Source organism: Silene latifolia, chromosome 10 (genome assembly GCF_048544455.1).
Source record: "Silene latifolia isolate original U9 population chromosome 10, ASM4854445v1, whole genome shotgun sequence".
NCBI classification, from domain to species: Eukaryota; Viridiplantae; Streptophyta; class Magnoliopsida; order Caryophyllales; family Caryophyllaceae; genus Silene; species Silene latifolia.
Window position 1 is genome coordinate 105,649,867 of NC_133535.1, and position 20,921 is coordinate 105,670,787.

The window sequence follows — 20,921 nt, forward strand, 5'->3', positions numbered from 1 at the left end:
AGTTGATTAATTGTATGACGATACAAGTTAATCAATTCCTTAAAATTGAACAATTCAATTTTTGAGAGAGAATAATTATCTTATTGTAATGGGATTAAATAAGATTTCTTTTAGTAATAAAATGCTTTGTTACTAAAATTGTTTATTATTTGTGAAACAATAGAGATGAGAATGAATGGTTAATTATAATTACAAGATGTTGTGAATTATAATTAAATGACCCATTTTATTTATGTGATCAAGTATTACTAGTCAATTTATTGTATGTAATTTAATTAATTCATAAAATGATATTTATGTGATAAATATGCATTAAATTAATTAATAACATGTATAATACTACATGTGACATATTGTGTGACAAATGACAAATTGACAAAATAAAATGGCAGTCCATTTTATACATATGGACCGAAATGAAGGTAGTAGTAGTGGATTGTGGTTGATTTATTTTATGAGATAAAATACTTGTAATCATACCTAGTCTAACTAGCTAGCATACCTATACATTTAGATAAGAATAAAAGTAAAAGGGAAGGACCATATATTGGTCCATTTTTACTCCCCAAAACCGTGACACCCTTAACACTCCCAAGGGGACTTTGGTTTTTGTTCTCTAGTTCATTCTCTTTATGCATGTTAAAAAGATATTCACATGCATTCTTCTCTCTACTCCTTCTTTTTATCTAAAAAAACTTGAGAAATCTTGATTCAATTGTTCAAATCACATTACTAATATTATTAGTGTAATATATGAGTATTAGTAATCAATTTTAATGTAAACTACTAAACAAATATCTAGCACATATTATTTAGTAGAGATATGAAATAATCTTGGGTGCAATCAAGAGGAGCGGCTTCTATACTTGAAGTCTTTGGAGGATCATCGTATTACTCATCATTGCTCAAGAACAAGTGAAGGTAGGAGACCTTACTTGTGCCCATGAACCGAAATATTCAATGTAAGGAACCGGTTTTCCTCTACACTTATTTATTTGTTTTGCATGCATAAGATCTTTAAGTTTTTATGACTAAAACTTTAAATTAAAATATGTGATATTTAAAATATGATTTCCAACAAGTGGTATCAGAGCAACACGGTTGTTGCATGCAAAATCGGGTTAGTTTTTCCGAGTTAATTTAATTAACATATAAAACTTGTTATTTAGGATTTATGAAGATAAATCATGAAATAATTTTGCATGTTAAAAGTTTCTGGTCCTAAGTGATTTTTAGGATTTTTTGATTTATTTATGGATTTTATTGTTCAGTTTATATCATAATGGCATTAAAATGTGATTTTTATGATAAAAATGTCATTTTTGGACTAAAAATAGCTAAACTTCGATTTTTCCAGTGGTTTTTGGATATGTTTTCACATATATTATCTACTGGTGGCCTGTTAATTTTCATAATAAAATGAGTGGTTTTGCTCGAAATATGGATTTTTCAAGTTAAAATTATATTTAAATGGGTAAATAGGTTAATATGAGTCATATTTTGAATCTGGTCATGAAAATTTAGTATGTTGTCACATGAAATTTTACAAGATGTGTGTAAAATATTTGGCTATAATAAAGTCTTTATGCATGATTTATGAATTTTTGATGAAAAATCACATAAATAGTGACTAAAATTAGTAATAATGCTAAAACATACTTCATGACTAAAGGAAAAACGTCATATGTTGCATTTTATTATATATTTCAGATCTAAAAGTGAAAAGTTGGTGAATATAATTTTTCTCATATTTTTAGGGTCAAAATTGTTAAAACCGATAAACCGCAACATTGTTTTTCTTGATAAATTTTCGAAATTTTTAACCTAAGTTTTGAACATTATGAGTGTCATGGTAATTTTTCCAGAATGTTCATGAGTTTAAATTTCAAATTTCGAAATTATTTGAAATTTTTATAATTTAATTTGAAGTTTATAGCATAATTTTGTATTTTTGGGTCCATTTATGAACAATATTAAGAAATCTAGGTTAATTATTGTCAAATGTTAGTGGAGACTAATTTTGAGTCCTAAGATGGTTAGGGTAATTAACTTGTACATAAATATGAATTTATGTAATTATTGTGATTTTAATAAGTTAAATCATGCAAATCCGTAAAAACCGATTAATATACGATATTGGCTCTTTAAAGGCGATTTAGCATAAAATTGGGCATGTTCATACATATTATAATGCTGCATTTTATTTATGATTGTCATATTTTAATTTTATGTAATTTTTGAATTATGTAATTTTACTTAGTATGGCCTTAGTTTTAATTGGTATTACCCGAAATGTATGGGAATATCGATTCGGTTGTAATTATTGTGATCTCATATCACCGTTTTGTAATTTAATAGATTTATTTTTTATTTTAATTACAAATGTATAATAGGAAATTATGTAATTAATTTTGTAATTTAATTATTCCGGAGTTCCTTGAAGACAGTGCCACTCGAGAAGGCGATTCATTAAAGAAAGTGTTGCCTTGAAATGCGTGCCAAGACCGAAGTTCAAGGGACCAAAGGAGTTGGTTTCCGAATTTGTAATAGTTTATTAGATTTACTATTTTAGGAAGGCCACACTAGGATTTTATTTTTATGCTTTGCATTTTATTTATATATGTTGCATGCATCGCTAAATCGCCATAACTAAACATGCATTTTAAATCGAGTTTATCGACCGTGTCAATTACAATTATCGTAGTTCACCGCTTTAGTTCACTTAAAACGTGATAGATAATAAATTGACATGACCTCTCGCTAAAATAAACAATTGAGACTTAGCCTTACCAAAAAGTAGAAACCATGAAAACCTATTTCATGAGGGAGTGCGCTCGGCCACACCGGGGTACAAACCTTGTTACGTAGGGGAAGTGGGTGATAAATGTCTATCCACCGAATTCATGTTGATAAGGGATGAATCGGCTACACCGTGCCCAAGTTGATGTGGATTTGGATCATGGACACATTTATTCGAAATTTGGGTTGAACTCAACAAAAGTATTGATAAGGGATGAATCGGCCACACCGTTCCCTTATCGGATGTGTTTTGGGCTAAAGATAAATGTTAATGTAATATTATCGACCAAGAGTTCTAAAAGTAGAATCGATTAAAGAGTTAATCCACCGAGTTATATTGATAAGGGATGAATCGGCCACACCGTGCCCAAGTTAATATGAATTTGGATCTTGGAATCATTTATCATAGTTGGGTAGAGGTCACTATGTAAATGCTTTAGTTGTTATTTACAAGTATTAATAAAACGATAAATGTTAAGTTTTCCACTATTCCGTTATCATATTGTTCTATTTCTTTACCACAATTCATATACGATATCATTTCGATTTTTGATTCAAATCTCCATTAAAACATCGTAACTAAAGACAAAATTTGAATTTTTCAAAAAACCTCGTATTATCCATTTTAAGGATCTCTTGTGAAGAGTATAGATAAAAGTTATTCGTGATCAAAAGGGTTTTTGATCCTTGACTAACATATCTACTTACAATGAATTGTTTCTCATATGCTTAATTGAGTTAAGTACTTTGAAACGTTACATCATTTTGGTAACTAGATTTGTTTGAAATCAAAATTGACCAAAATACCGCAACCACTTCAATGAAAGTTTTAAGACTAAACAAACGAATGAAGAGTAGTCTTCATGAATTTCAATTTTTGCTTCTCCTAGCAAAGACTCATTGAAATAAGTGGGAGCATTCTCTTAAACCGTTAAGAAAAGGATAAGGTTTTAAAGAAGTAAAATTAGAATGGAATTGATACAAGGTAATGTTAAAAGTAAACTTATTGAGAATAACGATACTATACCTATCAATCTCGACCGATAAAGTTTCCATTGTCTTAATTGTTGGACGCTAGAAAGGAAACTACCCCAAATTATTGAAGAATCAACAAGTTAGTTGTGGAACATCTAATGGGACTTTCTTCTTTAAATGTTTATTTGATTAACATAAATTTTGCTAGTACTACTTCGTCAATATTAGAAACCAGTGGAGGTTTTCATCATTGTATTTGATACATAGGATGATTAGAATGTGACAACTAGCAACAATGATGTTGAGAGATAGAGTCATTGTGTACTCAATCTAGTTTTTGGGTTTAGAATTGTGACTATTAAGTGCATAAACTCTAAATAAGAATATAAACTTGTTAAGATACAAAAGAGGTTTCACTTTTGTGACCCTATACACCATGACTTGATGTATGGCTAGCCCATTATCAAGGTGATTATATTCTAAACCAAACTAGAATGATATATCAAGAAGATGATGAAAGACTCAAATTGGTAACCCAAGATTAAACCTTTGACTCTGGAATGATGAACGCAAAGAGTTATCGAGTACTCTTGAAACCATTAGGTTGTTAATCTTATGGTATATGCGTATCTTGTATTCAAAGCAAGATGTCTCGTGCCTTTTGGTTGAAAAGGAGATCGAGGTTGTAAAACATTGATCCAAAATAGGTTGATCATTTTCTTTTACCAACGATTTAAGTTGACGCTAATATGTTCACTTAATAAGGTAAATAGAGAAATCTTTGAAGAAGTTCAAAGAGTTCAAAGAATCACGATTTAGTCGTGATGGGATTATCAAAGCGAAGACTTTGATATAAGCCAAAGGAAATGTGATATAGTATCACAAAATTAATCTCTCTTAACACGCATTATGGGATAATGTGTGGTTGGATAAAGAAATCAAACGCTATTCGATATGGTTTGAGTTACTTGATCCTTTTGGGGATTTTATCATTTTGTCTAAATTATTTTACCACTAAATCTAAAACGAATCATATGAGATATGAAATGGTAGGGTACCATGCTTGTAAGTTTTCACAAGAAACTAATGCTCATTTTTCCCTTCCTATAATCACGAGTACAACGAGTTTGTGGCTCGTGAAGCTGTCTTTCTAGAATACAAGTTTATTTCTAGAAGACAGAGTGGGAGAAAATATTCAAAGAGCCACAAAGAATGTTACGTCGCAAGAAACTGGTTTTTCTTGGCTACATGAGACGTTTTGTATAAAACGTTGTTTCTATAAAAACCTTCAAAACCTAGGAGGTTAAAGTCGTCACTTGTTGAAGATGATGAATTCATGTTACTTTTAAGAAAGTAAAGAGCTTACAACTTACAAAGAAATCGTTTGATTCAATTTGATTACTTCTGGAAAGTAATGAACATATGACTTACATGAGGGTGTTTAAGTCACAACTCAATACAAGGCTTAGAGCCATAAAAATCCGAAATAAATTCCAAGTGAATTGTTAGATATCAAAGCTTGATTGGTTGCAAAGGGTTTTGCACTAGTTGAGAAGCTTAAGTCTAAGGATTGTATTTCATTATGATGAGATATATAGCGAGTGAATCCAAAAACCCATTTCTTCAAAGAAGAAATGTATTCGATACATGTCTTGAGTTTTGTAGATTCTTGCAATCCTAAGATAATGTGAAACTTAAGAGAGGGTCTTAAGTAGGACATCAATGAGTTGGAATCAATGTTTTGATCATGTTATAAAACTTTTCTCGATAAGTCGAGAAGTTGTGTTTATACATGAAGTTTAGTGGGAGTTACGGAAATTTTAGTAGTCTTATATGTGGATGACATATTGATCATTGCGAATGATTTAAGACTTGGAGTAATATAATACATCTTTAATATCCAGATTTATGGAGATAAATCTACATGATATTAACGTCAAATAAGAAGTCTTATGTTGATAAGATTCATAATTAGTTCAATCAAGTTGAACATATTTGATTGATTCCATTTGCTTCCGCTGCCGGATCAACTAAATGAGTAATGATGTATAACACTTCATATACTTTGAGTATGATGAATTGTTTCAAATCGAATTTAAGTAATAGTTACCAAGTAAACCATAATGATTACCCTTAAGTGCTTGCAGAAGCATTAAGGATGTAATGAAAAGTGTTTTTGATGCAATTTTGTGTAAGAGTGTTACACAAATGACAATTGAGATTGCGTATGGTTTCCGACAAAACCATAATCAAAACACATTAGGATGGTTTAGGAACCATTGTGGCTATGTTATTTAAGAAATAGATTTGCTAGAATCATTCTAGGCAATAAAGAACAATGAGAGATATTTACAACGGAAATTGAGTACACTTGCAATCATGAGATGTGCAAGAAGGATGAGTCCCGCACACTGTGAAAACAGTGGGAGCTGTTCTAAGGCTAGATGGCCTATGTCTAGATTGGATCTAGACACGTACTCAGAAAGTTTTGTAATGCAAATGTATACGTTACAAAGGAAAACGAGTATGTAGTAAGGTTGAGTTAGGTACAAGAAGTTGATAAAACCTACTAACCAAAGCCTTCTCATAGGCTTAACATGATAAATCATGTCATATGTCATTTCAATTGCATTGAGATGAACAACTACATATAAGATGAAAATGGATTATAAAAAAAAAAAATATGAAGTAGTAATCAGGTATTGACTCTTCATATGTGATAATCACATTTGTCGTTCGAGTTTTTAAATCTAAAAACTCCTTTTATACTTTGTTACATCCAAACGGGTTGTAGAGAAAATTGAACCCCGTTAAAGTGAACTCGGATTAACATAGTATTCGCCCATAGTCACTTGTATGAGGTGACGTCTCCAAGTGACTAGAGTGTGATGCGATGATGGCAAGTTCAGTGCCATACAGTCATGTGAGATGACTAGTCGATCACATAGGCAGACTGTTAGGAACACTTTGTCGGGCAGTGACCTCTTATAGAGTTCTGGAAAATTTATATAGCCTGGTCGTGGCGAGAGCTACTATAGTATTCTAATGAGTCGATTCTTTTGACTAAAGACTGTTCGCCTAAGGTGGCACAATTTCAGATTAACTTTGATTTGTGTTACTACGACCTTCGTAAATGGGGTCAAATGGGCATATTTTGGGTTATGATGGCTGTGGCTAGTCGAAGGGAATAAGTGCGATAGGAATTGTCCACCCCCTTTTCAGGGTTAAAACAATATCTCAGGGCCACTCGAGGAGTAATAAACTGGAAATGCGTGGCCACGCTCGGATGGTATCTATGGTAGATAACTCCGGTCAATCAGTTATTCTCCAGATCGAGGAAACCACTCTCGATATGATCACTTGCAAGTACGACCTGAAAGACACCTTGCATTGAGTGGGAGATAGTAATAGGACAAGAGAATTGGTGACACACACTTGTCGAGGACAAGTGGGAGATTGTTGGAGTGTCCTCGACAATAATGCGATCACAATTGTCGATCATGATGATCATATGTTTAAATCTCATTTTTAAGAATACGTAAGGGATGATTCATTTTATAGTCAACTGATCAACATTAATCGGTAACGATTGGCTTGCTAGAGTTTGACGTTACTGTAGTGGGACAGTGGTGGTCAGTTGATCCCTTAAGGTCACACCTAAAGGATGATGCCCTAATCTGTAAAGTTGATTAATTGTATGACGATACAAGTTAATCAATTCCTTAAAATTGAACAATTCAATTTGTGAGAGAGAATAATTATCTTATTGTAATGGGATTAAATAAGATTTCTTTTAGTAATAAAATGCTTTGTTACTAAAATTGTTTATTATTTGTGAAACAATAGAGATGAGAATGAATGGTTAATTATAATTACAAGATGTTGTGAATTATAATTAAATGACCCATTTTATTTATGTGATCAAGTATTACTAGTCAATTTATTGTATGTAATTTAATTAATTCATAAAATGATATTTATGTGATAAATATGCATTAAATTAATTAATAACATGTATAATACTACATGTGACATATTGTGTGACAAATGACAAATTGATAAAATAAAATGGTAGTCCATTTTATACATATGGACCGAAATGAAGGTAGTAGTAGTGGATTGTGGTTGATTTATTTTATGAGATAAAATACTTGTAATCATACCTAGTCTAACTAGCTAGCATACCTATACATTTAGATAAGAACAAAAGTAAAAGGGAAGGACCATATATTGGTCCATTTTTACTCCCCAAAACCGTGACTCCCTTAACACTCCCAAGGGGACTTTGGTTTTTGTTCTCTAATTCATTCTCTTTATGCATGTTAAAAAGATATTCACATGCATTCTTCTCTCTACTCCTTTTTCTCTAAAAAAACTTGAGAAATCTTGATTCAATTGTTCAAATCACATTACTAATATTATTAGTGTAATATATGAGTATTAGTAATCAATTTTAAGGTAAACTACTAAACAAATATCTAGCACATATTATTTAGTAGAGATATGGGATAATCTTGGGTGCAATCAAGAGGAGCAGCTTCTATACTTGAAGTCTTTGGAGGATCATCCTATTACTCATCATTGCTCAAGAACAAGTGAAGGCAGGAGACCTTACTTGTGCCCATGAACCGAAATATTCAATGTAAGGAACCGGTTTTCCTCTACACTTATTTATTTGTTTTGCATGCATAAGATCTTTAAGTTTTTATGACTAAAACTTTAAATTAAAATATGTGATATTTAAAATATGATTTCCAACACCCTCTTCCTTTTTCAAATCTTCATCAAAATCAAAGGATTCAAGATTTAAGTTTCAATTTTTTATCAACAACTTCATTCTACATCAATTTATGCGAAGAAAACCCGTCTTTTGATTGCAAATTTCGTTCGAGTTCAATATCTAAGGTTTCAAAAATGGGTTTTTCTTGAAAATTTTGGGCAATTATTGGGTCAAGGAGTTCATTTTGGGTGTCTAATTCGATTCTACATCAACAAACAACAAGTTTCAAGGATCAAAGGGAGGTATAATCGCCTTACACTTATCTTTGTGGATTTTGTGTCTTAAAATCCGAAATTAAGCAATTAATTTCTAGTTTTATTTGCTTTAACTTGTTGTTAGTGACTCCTTGCTACTTACAAAATTTCTTTGAGGTGAGTTTCCATTGCCAAATAGCTAGTTAGAACATCAATTGAGTTAGTGCCTACTAGGTGTTTGTTGAAAGTCCTCAATCAAGGTTTTATTCAAAACTTGTTTAATTTTCTGAAAATTTGAGTCATAATGGGAAAGACTAAGCAATCCGAGGCTTATTCATCACGGGGGACGAAGAGAGCCGTGAGTTCTCAACAAACCAAATAATACCTTGGTCGGGAAGGGTTGTTGGGCACGGCTCTTCAAACCTCTAAAAAAATTGAGTCCAAGTCTTCGGTTGTGGTTACGAGATTTCTTTATGCGAACACCCTTCGAGAATTGGGTATGCTACCCATGACTAGACTCTTACAAAGGAAGGTGGGATTGTAAACACCCATTGATGAGGATAGTGTCACAAGGAGAAGCACCACTCTTGAATTCTTTTCCACTATAGAAAAGGTTAAGTTAGGAAGAGATCAAATTCCGGGCTTGTAAGACCCTTCACACAATGACTTACGACCAAATCCGAAAAGCTCTCTACATCACAAAACTCCTCGAACCAATCCCCATTGACAAAGCCAGTTTAAGCTTCTTTTGGCTAGCCATCACGGGAGATGCTAGAGACCAAAATAGCAAGAACACAAACATTCCACACCCCGTTCTTCGCATTTTTAGCCGCCACATAAACACCAACTATCTTGATCAAATCGAACCCACGAAAATGACGGCCACAAACTTGAAATGGTTAAGGGCAAGGACTACGGAAGGGAAGGTCTTGGACACCCACCCTTTTTAAGTCATATGGAACAAGGATGGGGGTTTCAAGGCAAAGCGTTACATGTACTTTCCCCGCCCCATGACTCTCCTCTAGGTTGGGGAATGGCCTCAGCCTCCGACTTCTACATGCCACCGGATGATGACTTTGCCTCTTTATAGATTGACAGGCGTATCTTACTCCGGAGAATGAAGGGGTGAGAGAAGGAGAAGGTTAGCAACAACAAGGTGGGGTGGAGATTCCACAATATGGGGGGAGGGGGGCTTTACCTTATGGTGGCATGCCATTTGGTGAAACTACTTTTGATGAAGACATGCCTAATGTTCAAGAAGAACAACACCACTAACAACCACCTCCCACTTCTAATGATTATCAACAACCGGAAATGCCATTTGATTTTCCACAATGGCCATTGGGAGTTGACACCCAATTAGCCGGAATTCGTGAAGATGTTAACCAGTGGAGGGAGGAGGATATTGTAAGATGAAATGTTTTTTAGGAGCAATATCAACACTAGCAAGAAGATATGGAAGAGAAACGGTACATCCAATATGCTAACTATGACATGCTGGTTGCTCTCAACAACCTAAGCTTGTAACAAAACCCTACCACCTACCATGGTTACACCCCCGACCAAGTGAACCAAGCAAATGCCGAGAGGGAAAGATTTGAGGAGAGAAGGCGAAGAAGATCAAGTGCAAGGAGATAAAGAGGACACCCGGAAAGTGGGGGTGTCTCAAGTTATCATCATTGAGGTTTGTTGTGATGCTCACCTTCACTTTGAGGGACAAAGTGAAAAACACAGTGTGGGGTGGGCATGCGTTGGGAATTTGCAATATATTGTAATATATTTCTTTCTATGCATTGCACTTCATTATGAAAAAAAAAAAAGAAAAAAAAAAGAAAAAAAAAAGAAAAACCCGGCTAGGATAAAAACCCGAAAGGGCATCCTAGGCAAAAAAGGGAAAGTGTCAGAGGTCGGAGTGAAAACCCGAAAGGGAACTCCAGGAAAAATGAAGAAATGAGTGTGCGCCACGAGAGTAGAAGTGAGGAAAATGCTAAACTGAAAGCCTGAAAACGCAGTTTAGGCAAAATGAGAGAATTAGGAAAGAAATAGAAATGTTGAAATGTGGATCTCATGTCACATACTTTACTACTTCCTACATGGTATTAGTGACATACGTGGAGGAGACAAAGAAGGATGGAAGGGTAGGTTAGAGTGTATCGAGGCTAGATGGGGGATTTGGGGGCCTATCTTATTGCTAGCACTCGGTACACTTGTTGGTGTATGGTTGTTTGAGTTGGAATGATGTTGTTGCTTGATTAGTTTAGGAATGTGTTGAAGTGTATTGGAGGATTTTGAGGTTGTCTCATTGTTGAGTTTGGAGGTGTTGTGATGCTAGGCAACTTTGCATTTCAATTGAATGGACTGATAATGGGGAGAAATAATGAGGATGGGTAATGTGTTGTTTTGTATGATGAAGAGTGAATTGGTGGATTAGGACCATTCTTGACGAGGGAAGGCATAAGGAGGGCGCATGAGTGAAGAGTGTTCATCATGGAGGCTTTGGGTTACTTAATTGTGTGATGATGTTGTGACGGAATAGTGACCATGTAATGAAATGGTGAGGGTCATATAAGTAGGTCGGGGTGTGAGAGAAGAGAGCTTGACCGTTTGAGCTTCCCCGTGCTTATCTTGTGAGTCTTTACATTAATGGATCGGTTTGTGATAGTTTGCCCGAGATGAGCAAAGGCTCAAGTGTGGGGTGTTTTATAAGCTCATATTTCTACCAACTTTCTATCATATTTTGAGTACAATAAAGCGACATTTGGGAGCGGCCAGTTTCATATGATTTACATCATTTCTACCAATTCCGAGTGTCAAGATCATAAGCAAGGTTAAATGAGGTTTCATCAATTTTATGTATGGAGTCCCAAGGAAGGCTAAGGAATAAGCTAAAAAAGGTAAATGAAGAAGTCATCCAAAGGAAGAAGTAAAAGGAAAATTGAAGATGAGATTCCAGCAACAATAGCGCACCGTGCGCTTTTTTCAGGCCCAAAAAGCGCACCGTGCACCTTTTCTGGAATTATGCATTGTTGATTACGCCTTGCACCTATCTTAAAGCCCGTTAATCCTTCTTATGTTAGGACTATATACAGATGGATATCAATAGGTTTTCATCATCTTATGCTTTATTTTGTTAATCAAGTTGTAATTTGAAGACTGTCACCTTTTTATTGGTTAAGTAGATCTACTATGGTGAACTAATCTCCCTTCTTAATCCAACTCAAAAGGTGTAATCTTTGGTTGTAATACACTCTAATCTTTCCCTAATAATTATTATTGTTGTTAATATGTTGTGTTTATTTGTTTTAATTTTGGAAATCTAGTTTGATTAAAGTAATTAAGTGTGATTTCCTTGTTGCTTAAATCAAATCAAGTTCTTTATTTATATGTTGTTAAGATTATTAAGTGTATTTCCCTTGTAATCTCATCTTTGCAACTCCTTGTTATTAGGCTAATGAATGTGATTTCTTCATGGCTTAATCATCAAGTAAGATATTAACTTGTGATTATTCGTTAATTGTGTTCATTATGTTTAATCACCCTTATTAAGTCCCTATTACTTCATCTTCTTGTTTATTTAATCTATGTATGTGATTTCTACAAGAGACATTAGCAGGTTTTGTTAATAGTTAAGTGTGATTTCCTTGCTATTTACTTTTATTAAGGGGATTAAGAGATTTATCTCAATAATAGGGCAACAATATTTGATTGAGGGATTGATTGTGTCTAGAATCAACTAAAGTGTCTCACTAATTTGGTTGGATTAAGTTTCTTCTCATTTTTGATAATTTCCATCAATTACTTAATTGATTGCTTTCTATTGCTTTTGATTTCAATTTATTACTCTTAAACATCAACCCCCCCCCCCCCCCTTACATATTGTCTTGGTTAATTGCACAATTGTTCTAATTACTCTTTTATAAACCATTTGCAAACCTCCCTCTCTTGGGTACGATCCCCTTTTTACTACTTTACTTATTATAGTTAATTGGTACTTAGCATGGCGTATAAATTATTAATTTGACTCTTTTAATTGCGACGTTTGATAAGGCTAAAGTCGTATTACCTAATCAAAACAAGTCTATCTCAGTACTAAGAAAATAGCTAGTGGTAAGACAGGTATCGAATCCACAGGGAGGCGGTAATATTCAGTTTGCTAATAATTAGATCGTCTTAAAGTAACAATTTCTTGGGAATTTTGTTTGTTTGATTGCTAACAACTAATTGCAAATAAAGTAAAAATTGTAAACAATAATATTAAGAAGTCTAGGGATTAGGTTCACTAGGTAGTTATTTGTGGGGTGAGATTTAACTTATTGATAGAATAATTTATATTGTTTAAGGTCATTGGATCGGTCGATTCTAATATGTCCTTTAGTTCTAATTTAACATGCAATCGCTATTATTAAACTAGTTCTATTCAGTTGTCGTGGCCTATACTAGTCTTAACCCGGTCGGTGAAAATTCTAGTTTATGCAATACTAATTAATTAACCCTGCAGAAGCTAATCAACTAGATTCAAACCAACAAACTGAACAACAACAACAACAAAGAGCAATTTAACTATCAATTCATCAATATAATCCCCCTTCTAACAACCTAGATCCCCATTCACCCTAGATGAGAGGTTTAGCTACGCATAAAAGAGGGAACAACAATAATAATAATAAAGGTAAACATGATTAAAAGCATAAAAGATGAACAAGCAATTGAATTATTAATAATTGAGGAAAGATTAGAAACAATACCGTAATAATAATGAAGAACAAACTTGGAAGATCCGAACAATAACAATAAAACTAAACTAAGAGTATTTGAGAGTTTTTAGGGTAATATAAAGCATAGCTAGGTAAAATCATGCGTGAAAAAAACTTAGGGTACGAATTAAGTATTTATAGTAAAACATAACCGAATTAAGGAAATTGCGGAAAATCTGGAAACTAATGGTTCCTCGATCGAGCCTCTACGCACTCGATCGAGTACATGACTTCCTCGATCGAGCCTCCTTATGCTTGATCGAGGATCTCCCCTGTTTCAGCTCTTTTCTTCGTGTTGTCTTCTTAACTTCTCTTCCTTCATTCTTATGGATTCCCGTGCCATACTTCGTGTATTCCTTCATGCCTACTCCGCGATGCCCATTTCATTCCTATGCTTCTCAAATGCATCATTCCTGCATTAAACATCAAATAGCGGAAGTATCGACATTCTAACATAAAAGACATGTAATTAACATTAATTAGTGTGAAAACCGTATCAAAAGTAATTAAGGGGAGGCATAAATATGCATATAATTATGACTCATCAACGTTTTTAGCGAGTCACTCAGATTCGGGCTCTATTCGGGGTCAGTGTTGCTGGCCTATTTTGCACTTCCTTCCTCACGCCTCTCCTTGCTAACCACCAGGCCGTGGGCCCTTCACCACGACCAACGTAAACACCATGCTAACACTAAGCCACGGTGGGAAGTAGCTAGGCTCGAGTGAGGATGGATTCCGTCTTTATTTGAACATAAGAAACCGTCGTAAATTTCAGTATGAACATGGGCATAGTTCCGATTCAACTTGAGCATGAACGCGACTCCTATGGCCAGGCCGTGGGTGATGTTTTCCTCACGCAAAAACCAAGTAAACTTGAACCTGGTGGCAGTGGTGGCTTCGCTATACTTAGGCTGCTTTTTATCGTCATTTAAGTGAGAAAACCTGTCATAACTTGTGCACATTTCAGCACGTAATACGATCTTAAAACCCATCACAATATAGCATTGAACCCGGCTTTGTTTGGGCATGAAACCATCCTTTATTTAAGCATGTAAACCCGCTTATAGGTCATCACATGAGCATAAACCCCGTCATCATGTAAGCATAGACATGAGCATGTATATGACGGTCTTTATAAAACAATATTCCTTCGTAGTAATTTATTCATGTGAGCTCGGAATGACAAGTGACCTTTATTCCTTGAGTCGGAACTTATATATTCACATGGCGCGTAAACTTTAGCTCCATTGCTCGTCATTTAGCTCCGCCTTACTCCGGACTCTTCTAAGTATAGGACAATCATGGAAAACGATCCAATTCCTACAAAAGACATTAAGCATAGAAAATACTATCCAAGGCGATATTAGCTCAAATAATCGCTTATAAGAGCGCATAAATAATATAAAACCGAGTTAAAAATGGGGAGAAAAGTATATATAAAACGAGTGTTATCACTGAAAGAATCGGCTAATGATAACTCCCCACGCGTAATCCAGCTGGAACCAAAGTGAGAACCAAAGATTGACTTAGGCATCAGAGGTGGTTTAAAACTTGAAACCTCTCGAGGCAAGGTTTGTTCCCCTGTTGCAGGATCAGGCTCAGACTAAGAGAACAAATCCAAGGACTTAAAGAGCATCAACGTCGGGCCAAGTTTAGCATTACTTTAAAACTCATTAGTCTCATGTAACTTGTATTTATTATTAAGTCCATTTTTACCCAAAAAAATATGTATTTAGTTGTAAAATTGTGATCTGTAATTAGGGGTTTGCTTGATTTTGTATGAGAATATGAATAAATTAGGATTTATGTTGATTTTTTAGAAAAAATTCATGTCTTTTTGTAATGTTTTTGGTGAAATTGGTAAGATGGAAGCTGCTGTGTGGTTTGTAATTTATAAAAGATGAGAGACTGAAGATATATGACATTATGTTAAGTCATTAAAACACGTGCGAGCGAGGTTGGATGTTGACTAAAGGGATTCCCAATACGTACCTTACCCTTGCTCAAAGTCACTGATTTTCAGATATCGATCCATTGGTCGCTAGAGTCATTTTTACCTTAGAATGGCTAGGGGCGAGTCCAAAAGCTTTAATGATTCTAAACTCAATTTTTCTTTGTTCTCTTTTGACCAAAGTTTGTAAAGTGAATTTAAATGGTTCCAAATTACCATAAAATTTGGTGGAAATTCCAATTGTCTAATTCCGATTCGAAAACCTTACTTTGAGTCGACATCATTCAAAAGTCAAGTGACAAGCCGGCATAGTGTGTCCACAATATGGGTAAAATATTACTAAGTTTATACGAGTTTACTTCGAGTCTACCTAAAATATTACTAAGTTTATACCGTCTTTACCTAGGATATGTGTTGAGAATTTGAGATAGATGAGTTTTTGTTGAGTTTTAACGTGGGTTTTATATCTTTCTAACTCGATGTAATATTTATGAATTGTAATTTGTGGTTGTAAACGTAGTCTCATATTAGAATGTTATGATTGTCTCATGTTATTTTTGGAGTGGATGTGAGGGAGTATTTATATTAACACAAATTCTTAAGAGAGACGATCTCTCAATTAATGTTAGTGAGAGATTTCTCTCATAATAGGTATTTATCATTTTTATTTAATTTTTATCTTTTCTTTTTAATTAGTTTTTAGTGTATTTATGGTTGTCTAATGAGAGACGGCCTCTTATGAGACTTAAGTTAACAATATGGCAAATTAAGTAGTAATAAAAGTTTGATTGAGATTGGAGACAAGGACACTCATCTCGGTGCTTGTTGAAGGCTGATCATAAGTCATTTTAACTCTTAATTTTACGAGTATTTTTTTTTACATTTCCTATTTTTTTTTATAAGGTAAGAAAACTAGATTGATCCTTTGGTATAAAACCAACATATTTTATCCTTTCGGATGATAGGGGTGAGTTGAAACCACCTCAAAAGAATTGGACAAGAATATCCAATCGAGGCCATAAAGTCATCAACTTTATTAGCCTCACGGAAGCAATGTTTAACTATTACTTCATCGAAGAAAATAAGATCTAAATTCACATATTTGATAATACTCGAAATTTCCCATGGAATTTGCCACGTATTTCGAATATAGTTAATAACACACAGATTATTGCCTTCAATAACCAGCTTTGAAATTCCTAATAATTTAGCTACTAGTACGCCTTTTTTTTAAGGCAAGAGCTTTTTCAACGAGAATGCTATTAAAACCAATGGGTTAAAGAGAGAAAGAGAAATAGAGAGAAAATAGAAAAAACATCAAAAAATAGAGGAAAAGAAACCTAGGGATCTGTTTTGCTGAAAACATGACGGTAGCCGCCAAAAAAAATCGATCTTCTTCGTCTTCTTCGATTACTGCAAAAAAATCAACAAAAAAATGGTAATAAGTATGATCTCCTATCTCATTCTAGTATGGAAGAATTTTTGGCTCTAACCAGAACCAACCAGGGACCCTCTACTGCTGATAATCGTAAGAAAAAGCATATTCATGAAGTTATGGGTGTTCCTGCTCTAAATTTGGAGACTTTAGTAGAGGATGAACCTCTCCTTGATGACAGTAACCCATCTGCTGCTGAACCTCTTGAGGTTGTTGTAGAGGGACCTGTACATGGGCTTCTGCAATTTATGCCTGAAGAGGTCAAGGTGGAGATGGAATACTTGCAGAACTCGGTGTATTATTTTATCCTCGGAGCTAATCCTCCATGGGAAATAGTATAAGGCTTCATTAGACGACCTTGGGTGAACCATCAGGTAGACAAACTTTCCTTTCTTCCTAATGGTGTATTCTTAGTTCGTTTTAAGAGCAAAGCAGCTAAAGATGCTGTGTTGAAACAGGGGCATTTCCTGTTTGACAACAAGCCTCTCATAGTTAAACTTTGGACTCCTGACTTAGAGTTAATTAAACATGAGGTTAAGTCTGTCCCTGTGTGGGTTAAACTGAATAAATTTCCTTTGAAATTCTGGGGGAAAGGGATTGCTAAAATCTCAGGTTTGCTAGAGGAGTTTATCAAAAGTGATGTAGCCACAGAGGATAAGACTCGCTTAGGGTATGATCGGGTGATGATTGAGGTTCAAATAGGCAATCCACTACCAGATAAAGTCAAATTCCTTGATGAACATGGAAACTTAATTGTTATTGAGGTAGAATTTGAATGGAAACCATTGGTTTGTGATGTATGCAAAGGTATTGGGCATAGTACTGCTGATTGCAGGAAGGTCAAGAAGAAACCATCAGTGGCTTCAATTAAAGGAAAGCCAGGGGCCAAGATTTGGAGACCTAAGCAAGCTGTTAAAGTTACAGTGAACCAGGAGGAGGCCAGTTCAAGTACTACTACTCCTCCTGTTGAGAATGCTCCTGTTAAGCACCCTGCTGAGATTCAATTGAAAACTCATGTGGTATGGAACATGTCTGGAACGTACAGTTCAGGTCCAGCTCCAGCAAGGCCTATCATAAGATTGAGTAGGTAAGAGTTGGCTGATGGAGGCTATACTGTTCATATATTTGGCAAACATACCTTTCTAGAATCTCTGAAAGGTTCAACTACACCCTAGGTAGGAATTGGGATAAGTGGTAGTGTTCCTCACCATGTGGTGGGGAATGCATAGCCTTTGGTTTTGGAATGTCAGGAGCCTTAATAATCCTGCCAAACAAAGACACATTAAATGGTTTATGCATATGAATAATGTGGGATTGTTTGGGCTCCTTAAGACAAAGATTAAAGCTCTCTAAATAGTTTAAATGATATTCTAGTTTGGATGGAGCATTACTACTAACAATAGATGGCATAAGGGTGGCAGGATCTGGATACTGTGGAATCCTGTTGTCTTCCAGGTGGATTTCTTTGACGATTATGCTCAGTGTATCAACATGAGGGTTACTGATATCAGCTCTAATAAGAGGTTTTATCTCTCTATGGTGTATGCCTTCAATGATATTAATGAGAGACTTTCTCTTTGGGAACAGTTAGCAAAGTTTGATGACAATACCAATGAGCCTTGGGTGGTGGTTGGTGATTTCAATTGTATTCTATCTCATTCTGAAAGGCTTGGTGGTGATAGCACAGATGCTGAGATTTATGATTTTCAGAAGTGTTTGGATAAATGTACTCTAGTGGATAGTCCTGCCATTGGATCCTACTTCACTTGGAACAATAAGCAGGACCTTGCCACTAGAGTTTATAGCAGGTTAGACAGGGTTCTTATTAATACTGAATGGAGTGTGGAGTTGAATGACATGTATGCCAACTTTATACCTGAGGGGATATTTGATCATACTCCCTGTCTAATCCAGAGTGCAAGTCAGCAAGAGAAGTTCAGGAAACCCTTTAAATACTATTCTATGTGGGGGGGAAGTCACCTCATTACACTTCTAATCTAAATAGCTGGTGGCAGTGTAAAATCGAAGGAACAAAAATGTTTAAAATTGTTAAAAAATTGAAGCAGTTGAAGTCTCATTTGAGAAAATTTAATATCATTTTGATGATATTGAGAAATGTACTATAAGGGCACTAAACAATCTTGAGTATATTCAAACTAAAGTTACTCTTGATCCTAGAGATACTCACTGGCTAGAGAAGGAGAAGCAGGCACATGAGGAGGTAAAACAGCTGCCGCAAGCTTGTGCATTGTTTCTTAGTCAGAAAGCTAAGATTGCATGGACTAAAGATATGCATGGAATTGTTCACTCAGGCCCTAAAGGAATCCCCAGAAATCTAGTGCATATTTTAATGCATCTGGATTGAAAATGCATATGGATTGAAAATGAATCCCCAGAAATCTAGTGCATATTTTAATGGTGTAAGCAGTGGCCTGAAAAAGAAAATCGTGTCAATCTCTACCTTTTAAGTATCTTGGAGTACCTATTACAACAGGCAGATTGAAGAGCAAAGATTGTGCAGTACTGATTGATAAAATTGTGAATAGAATTAGAAGTCTTGATGCTAAGAAGTTATCCTTTGCAGGAAGACTCACCTTGGTAAGCTCAGTATTGTCAACTATGCACACGTATTGGGCTTCCATGTTTGTCATGCCTAAAGGAGTAATTCAAAGAGTGGATGCAATTTGTAGGAACTATCTCTGGGAAGGTGGTACTGAGTATAATAAGGTTCCATTGATTGTTTGGCAGAAAGTTTGTACTCCAAAGAAAGAAGGAGGTCTTGGCCTGAAATGGAGTTTATTGTGGAATACTGCTAATGCAGGCAAACTTGTATGGTGGCTAGCAACCAAACCTGATAAACAGTGGGTGTAATTGGTTCACCATGTATATATGAAGGAAAGCTGTTGGCAAGATTACACTCCTTCCCATGAAACAAGTTGGCACTGGAGGAAAATGTGTCATGTCAAAAATACTATTAAAAATGGTTTTTTGGATGACATAGGTACTGGAGAATACACTGTTAAGGGTTGCTATAACTGGTTAAGGGAAAGGAATGAGGAATTGAACTGGTATAATTCAGTCTGGTATCCTACGGCTGCTCCTAAACATTCATTTATTGCTTGGTTAATTGCTAATCAGGCTCTGAGATTGAAGGACAGACTATTTAGTTACAATGTGGTACCTGATAACCTTTGTTGCATATGTGCTCTAGCTACTGAGAGTCACATTCACTTATTTCAGGAATGTCTATACACCAAACAGGTGTTGCAGAAAGTTGATGCTGAGCTGGGGGCTCACCTAGGACCCTCAAATCAGTTGCAGCAGATTAAGAGAAGGAGATGGAGCAGGATGAGGAAAGTTGTGACCACTGCTGCAATCATTGCAGCCTGGTACACAGTGTGGCTGCAAAGGAACGATGCTTGGCTCAATCACAGGCTCCTTAGCCCGTCAGTGGTGGCTAGGCAAATCATTGCTTCACTTCGTAATAGACTTAGAACATGTTTTGTTAAGTCCATCTCTTATAAGGATGGACTTTGGTTGTCTAAGGTGCATTTGATGTAAAATTAGCACAAAATATGAACAAAGTGTATGTATATTGCTGTTTTATCAATGAAAAGCTGACATTTTAGCAAAAAAAAAATGCTATTAAAACCACATGTTTTAGCTCCTAACAAGATTACCTTATCATTATGGTCTCTTATAGAGCAAACCAAAGAAGCTTTTTTTATCAACTTTAGATTCGTCAAAATTAAGTTCAAGAAAGTCTTTTGGAGGTTTATCCCAAGCAATTTCTTCATTATTATTCACTTGATTTGTAACCTTCTTTCCTATATCATGATTATTTAGATCTTTAAAATTAGTTTCATTCTAAGTTTTAATAGTATTCTTACAAAAAAGAGTAAGTTTACTAACATTCACATTAATATTAAAGATAAAATCATTTCTAAAGAACCAAGCTTTCCACCAAATAAAAATAATTTTAACGAAATCAGTTCCTAAAAAAAGGTCTTTTAAAGCGTTGAGTTTTAATACA

The 20,921-nt window shown here is 34.9% G+C and overlaps 1 protein-coding gene across 1 annotated transcript; it reads left to right on the plus strand.

Annotated features, from left to right (window-relative positions):
• The first annotated feature begins 19,777 nt into the window (after positions 1–19,777).
• Positions 19,778–20,449, plus strand: LOC141608016 (uncharacterized). Its single transcript, XM_074427366.1, has one exon. The coding sequence runs from the start codon at positions 19,778–19,780 to the stop codon at positions 20,447–20,449; it is 672 nt and encodes a 223-aa protein (XP_074283467.1).
• Positions 20,450–20,921: the final 472 nt, after the last annotated feature.